At 34.9% G+C, this 6,899-nt stretch overlaps 1 protein-coding gene across 3 annotated transcripts; it reads right to left on the bottom strand.

The window, feature by feature from the left end:
- Positions 1 to 3,105: 3,105 nt before the first annotated feature.
- Positions 3,106 to 6,692, bottom strand: LOC308688476 (uncharacterized protein). Of its 3 annotated transcripts, none has more exons than XM_081361558.1 (4): positions 6,518 to 6,568; positions 6,171 to 6,287; positions 5,523 to 5,797; positions 3,106 to 4,248 (listed from the first exon to the last, which is right to left on the bottom strand). In XM_081361558.1, exons 3-4 carry the CDS (start codon positions 5,775 to 5,777, stop codon positions 3,658 to 3,660), a joined length of 846 nt encoding a protein of 281 aa, XP_081217684.1. In that variant the 5' UTR covers positions 5,778 to 5,797; positions 6,171 to 6,287; positions 6,518 to 6,568; the 3' UTR covers positions 3,106 to 3,657. The 3 variants fall into 3 exon arrangements, with proteins under 3 accessions (XP_081217684.1, XP_081217685.1, XP_081217683.1); XM_081361559.1 differs by having other exon boundaries at positions 6,171 to 6,284; XM_081361557.1 differs by lacking the exon at positions 6,171 to 6,287 and having other exon boundaries at positions 6,518 to 6,692.
- Between the last annotated feature and the right edge of the window lie 207 nt (positions 6,693 to 6,899).

The raw sequence follows: 6,899 nt of genomic DNA, 5'->3' as shown, positions 1-6,899 counted from the left end.
GACCAGTGGTTTGGGAAATGGATGGATGGATGATTCGGCTGCGGGCGCCATTTGAAGGGTTGCCAAAAGCTCCATTTGCAGGGTTTCAGAAAGCAATTATATGTCCATTGGAGTCAATTTGAACACATTCATGAGCAAACCGAGATCAGACCGTGTGTTTGGCTGACCAAACCTGGACTCTCTCAGATCAGACAAATTATACAGGGTCCTCATCATATTCATTCTGCTGGAAAATAAAATGTAAAGAACACAACTGGGTTTACTCTAACAATGGCGCACTTGTAATGCAAAGAAGGATATTTTTAATATCACACCGAAAAAATGCAAAAATGCAAAAAACAAAAAGCAGGCGAACTTCAGTTAAATCAGCTCATTTCCTCATTGGTGAACTTATTGGTGAATAATTCAATATTTGGGATAATTTGATGGGGTTTTCAGATCAGCTCACACCTAACATTGCCTTTTAAAATCCATTCAGCAGACTTTCTTTCAAAAACAGCACAATAAAGTTTGTTAGGTCCTAGACATGACCGAAACACATCTGCAGACATTATTAAGAAAGTAGAAATATAAATATAAGAAATATAAGTAGAAAGATCACTGCATCAGTACAAAGTCTGAACCTCTATAAATCTTGTAGTGAAATGAACAGTTAATCTGAGGTAGAGTAAAATTTTTAATAAAAAACAAAGTAGTCCAGATCGGATGTGCTATTACAGCTAACATAATTTGTTTTTAAATAAATAAAAAGGTCTCTCAATAGGGACTCTCACCGTGTCTCTGATAATTCTGCATTTGAAAAAGATTGTTGTATCCAGCCTTGCATGTAGATGTAGCAGCTTCCACAGAGTCTAAAGATGCTATATAGATGCTCCTAACCGGTTTTGTAACTGGAAAGCAATAATAATCAGCTATGAGCGCATTAAATGAATCCACCCTGCCCGGCAGAAGTGATGGGAGTGTAATATTGCCTTTTGAGGGTGGAGCAAAGATCTGCAAACAGAAACTGATGCTGCTCCAGGCCAGATATTTGCATGAGCAGAAGAACTGACAGGCTAATGTGAGTTAAGTGGAATTAGTTTGGTTTAACCCTTAATCGCTGTTTGGGGTCATTATGACCCCACTGGACTTTTCTTTCATTTTTTAAAAATGTTACCTTCATATCAGAGGCATGAAACTCTGGGACTTTTCCTAAATAACCTATCTAAACATGCACAAAAAAACTGGGCTTGATTTGGTTGTTCTAAAGGTGTGTAAAAAAAAATTTACCGTTTAAGCTGTTTGGGGTCAAAATGACCCCACATTGAAAATGAATGGGAAAATGAAAAAAATGACTTTTTTTTATTTTGTTTGTCAAAAAAATAAAATTAAATCCATTATAAATCTGAAAATTTATACATATAAACCAAGGTCTGGTCCTAGAGCATAAATAAAAAGTAGAACGAACTTTCTATCTCATACACACACACACACAGACACACACAAACACATAAACAAACACACAAATGTTTGTGTTTGCAACAGAGAGCATTTTTACAGAAATTGGTAAATAAAATAAACAAAACTGGCATAAATCTAAAAAAATTTACATTTAAATCAAGGTCTGGTCCTAGCGCATAAACCCAAAGTGGAACGAACTTTCTATCTCATACACACACACACACAAACACACACAAACACACACAAACACACATGTATGTCACTGCAACAGAGAGCATTTTTATAGAAATTGGCAAATAAAATAAATAAAACTGGCATAAATCTAAAAAAAAAATTACATTTAAATCAAGGTCTGGTCCTAGAGCATAAACCCAAAGTGGAACAAACTTTCTATCTCATACACACACACACACACACACACACAAACACACACAAACACACACGTGTATGTCCCTGCAACAGAGAGCATTTTTATAGAAATTGGCAAATAAAATAAACAAAACTGGCATAAATCTAAAAAAAAATTACATTTAAATCAAGGTCTGGTCCTAGAGCATAAACCCAAAGTGGAACGAACTTTCTATCTCATACACACACACACACACAAACACACACATCTATGTCACTGCAACAGAGAGCATTTTTATAGAAATTGGCAAATAAAATCAACTAAACTGGCATAAATCTGAAAAATGTCACATATGCAACATGGAACAAGCTTGTTCACACACACACACACACACACACACACACACACACACACACACACACACACACACACACACACACACACACACACACACACACCACAGTCATGTCATAGTGGTGACTTGTAATGGTTCTGCAAATGTATGTATAATAATTTGCAAAAGCAGATAATTCAAAATATATCAGAAAACAACAACAAATTCTAACTCTGACAAAAATACAGATTTTTTTATGTATTTCAAAATGTTTAAATAAATATTCACAAAATATATATATCAAAGTTGTGAGGAGAAGTTGAAGCATCACAAACAATAAAGTGAAAATGAATGAGTCTCTATGGCCCTCTATTGGATATATGTGGTCATTGCACTTTCTTTCTTTAATTATAATTTCTAAAGTTTTTCCACAAACTAGCAGATGTCAGTATTCTATCTCTAACACATAGAGCAATGTCCAAAAACTATTTAGATTTAATTAAGATCATCATTTAAGTGATTTTTTCTTTAAAAAATCATTTTTCATGAGCCAATTTATGGCCTAGTTATGTAATTGTGCAGTAAATAGGTAAAAAACTTCAAAATTTCCACAAAAACACAGCATAAATGTATAGTTGAGAAGTAAATAAAAAAAACGATATATAGTTTTCCATATAAAAAATGTATATTTCCTTATGCAATTGCTCTTTAAAAGTTTGGGGTCAAAATGACCCCAAACAGCTTAAATGTTGTCCTTTTTTAACAGCGATTAAGGGTTAATTTTATTAGCATTTTAATCTTTTGTTTTTGTTGCTTCCCTTTTAACACTGAAATCATATTGTTTGTTCCATCAGAAATACTCAAAGCATGGAAATTCTGTCAACAAGCCCCAATTTCCCTCACATTCTATCTGTTCAAGGGCATCTGATATTAGGACAGCTATCAAAAGAGATGCTTTTACCAGAAACAAAAACATTCGAAGTAAGAGTTTCCAAAGTCATTTTATTTCAAACCAAGCCAGAGAAATCACATATGTAATAAAAATGAAAGAAAATGAATTAGAATTTGTGTTAACAAGAGACATAACATGACAGAAGAGAAGTGAGTCTTTCTGAAACTTCGATTCAACTGAACCAATTGCTGCCGACGACATCTGCTGCTTTAAGTCATGTAAATGCGTTCTAATCAACTTTTATAAACTTAAATTATAAAAATGACTCGAGATTCTATTACAATCACACGTTTAAAACATTTAATAATACCACCCCATCCTTACATCACTGACACTGACATTTCAAAACAGTAGGATGTAACGAAACATCTTTTTCTGAAGTCACGTGACTTGGGCAGGTGCGAGTGATCCGATTCACTTACTCGATTCCCTCACTCGAAAGATTCATAAAGGCGCGATTTCCCGCACATCACCAATGAGTATTTTATTCAGGTCAAGGTAAAAGATTATAAAAAATGTACGTGTATATAATAATCCCGAATAAAATGAGAGTAGCTATAGTTTAATGACTCTTTAGCCTATTTAAAGAATGGTACACCAGGAGTCGTCGTTGTTAGCCTGCCTGTTATAATCGCTCTGAGTCTGTAGTGTAGGAGTGTTGGAGAGCTCGGAGAGATACTGATCTTGACTCTTGTTCTTGATGATCAGGAGGAGGCCCTGACTCACACGGAAGGTTTTGCTGCTGTCGAATCGTTTCGGGTCGCTGTGTTCAGTCACATACACCCTGTTGAATCTGCCATACGCGTCCAGACGCACAATAACCCGGTCCTTGTTATTGTCAGGAATAGGATTATTGCGGCTGTAATTTTCCCTGACATAATCTGGGAGCTCGTTTGCTCTTGAATATTTCAGGTTGCCCACCTCATAGTATGGGAGATTCTGAATGGGCACAATGGGATCCTCTTCTTCATCAATTCTGTTGTGGAACTTGTGGAAGCCAAAATCTCCATCTTCAGGTCTATAGTCGGAGACAATATTCCCATAGCTGAAGTCTATGTAGTCATGAGCAAACCAGTACAGCAGATTCAGGCCATGTCTCGGCCACGGCTGACCGAAGCCTGACTGTTTCAGCTGGGACAGTTCATTCAGTGTACCTTTCACCATGATGGAGGACTGTGTGAGAGAAAGAGCAATGATGAAATATTCAAAGATTTAAACTAATAGAAAAACATAGGCCTAAAAATAAAAAAAATCAGGTTTGAAAGGGACGGTTCACCCAAATAATGAAAATTATGTCATCATTTACTCACCCTCGAATTGTTACAAACCTGTATGAGTTTATTTTTTGATGGACCCCATTGTATTTTTTTTTCTCTCTCCATACTATGGAAGTCAATGGGGCCCATGAACTTTTGGGTGAACTATCCCTTTAAGACAAATAGACTTGGAATTATTTTCCCTTCAAGTTAAAATCTATATATTTTTTGAAGGGAAAGTGCATTTTAGATGCTGTAATTGATAACATTTTTTATTTTCCACCACTTTTAATTTAACTATTTTGACCAGTGTTGGGTGTAATGGGTTACTAAGAAATTCATTACTGTACTTGAATTACTTTTCCCTGGAAAAAGTACTTTAGTAACTTTTCTATAATTTAATTGCAGTTACTTGTGATGTAATTGCATTGAATACTCTATAGACTAGAACAATTCTATAAAGTGGCTTTACATCAAAATTTAACGTCTAATGTTAATGTTGTAAACGTATGTTTTTAATGTAACCTTCTCCCTTGAAATACTTTGGATAGTTCAATAATAATTTCTGCAATTTTACATTGTTTATTTGCAAGAATTAAAAAAGAGCAGTTTCATGTACATTGAGATTAGTAACAAGTAATTAATTACTTTTTTTATTTTTTTTAGAGTAACACACTTATAACAAGTGAATTCTACAAGAATAAAATATAATAAGCAAATATTCCATGTAGGCTCTAAATGTATAATACTTAGTGTTTTCTTTACAATTCAATACAATATATAATAAAATTATACAAAATAACCAAATTCAGTTTATCTTTTCGGCAGTGCAAACATCAGATTTCCAGTACAGTACAACATATATTTCCATTTTTTCTTTAAATCGCATCATTAAAATTGAGACATTGTTGAAAATATTTTATTTTTTTTTTTTTTATGAAAGGACATTGAAAACATGATGTCAGCTACTGCACCTATACCATGTTAACTAGAGCAGAAAATGTGAAAAGTCAATGGATAAAGGTTATTTTCTGTAGTTGCAGAGTTGTTTCTGCTTCTCAAAGTATCTCCCTGAAACCAAGTGGAAGAGAAGCACATGGGGTTTAAAGGCACAATATGTAACTTTTTTGCTTTAAAAATAGCAAAAATCACTATATCTATGTTACATATTTTTTTTAGTTGTGTACTTACATTATCCCGACTGTTTCCAACAACTTTCAAACCAGGAGAAATTTGTAATTTAATTTGAGAAACGTCCCGTTTCTTTATTTCCGTTTTGTCGCCGCCAATGCCGTCATATCCTCGTTGTCCCTGGTTTCCGCTCGTGCTGCCATGGCAACCAGAGCTATGAACCAGAGCCGTCTGATAGTAACCAAAGCGACTGACGCGGACAACTTTGTAGTTCGCAATGTCTATTTGCACGCTGTTGTTGTTTCGTTCAAACATTATGGACCATGGCAAGCAGACTTTGGATAAAAAAGGAGAAAAAAAAAAGAGAATCAATATCAGCGCAGTGTTTTCGAGATGCCGAGAGCTCCCATAGACTGTATATAAACGAGAGCTCCACGTCCGAGACTTCGGCCGCTCCTACATGTGCTTTATTAAACAGGTGAGCACATTTACATAAAACGAATCAATATTATATAGTTCAACAATGATAAAATGTCAGAATATGATCTGTATGTTATTTTAATGTTGATCTAGCTTAGTGCTAGTCTCATACAAACTAACACATTAATTTCAACACACTCAAATGCAGTTTAGTGTGATAGTGTAATGTTAGACCAAGTGAAACAGCGCTGGGTTACCTCACAAGTTTAATTTGTCTAATAAACTGACCTGTGAGTATTAATTCTGCGTGTAGTTCGGTAGAATGAAATGTCCATATTCCTTTTATATCCGCGGGACTCGCGTCGCGTGTGGAGCTGATAGCTGTCTCTTAGCAATGCCGAACTGCTTCATATCAGTCATGATAAAAACATTGATGTATTCAGTCATTCATAAACATTATTAGATCGGTCGGCTTGACGTTAAGATCCATAATTCTTAGCAAATGTTGCGTCATCAATCTACGCCTTTGTTATTGTAAATAGGTTAGCGACCCCTAGTGGCGAAAAATGCCATACTGTACGTTTAAGCATCACAAGCATTTAAAATATAGACAACACAAATATCTGAACTTGTACCTTGTATATGGTGAAGACTGATCCTCCGAGTTTCTTGCAGTGATCTGCAGTGAGTTCAGGGGAGCCGCAGTGCTTTTTAAAATGATCCCTTCAAGACACGCCCCCCTTTGAAAAGTTCAGAGCTGGGAAATAGAAACTTAAACTGTGTACTAGTTTTTGCATAACTGAACAATGCAAAAGTATGTACTAAGATAGTGATAATGAAATAATGTCACTTGACCCCATTGCATTGTATGTTTAATGCAACGAGTGGGATCTTGGAAATATAGATATTTTTAATGTACATTTGCACTAATATACATATATTTACAGACAATAAGATTACGCTATTGAAAACATATCTCATGTAAGTGTTATGACTGTTAACTAAAACAAAATATTA

This window comes from Scardinius erythrophthalmus, assembly GCF_964197995.2.
Source record: "Scardinius erythrophthalmus genome assembly, chromosome: 3".
Classification (NCBI taxonomy): domain Eukaryota; kingdom Metazoa; phylum Chordata; class Actinopteri; order Cypriniformes; family Leuciscidae; genus Scardinius; species Scardinius erythrophthalmus.
The sequence above is the reverse complement of the archived record's forward strand: the minus strand, read 5'-3'. Positions and strand labels throughout refer to the sequence as shown.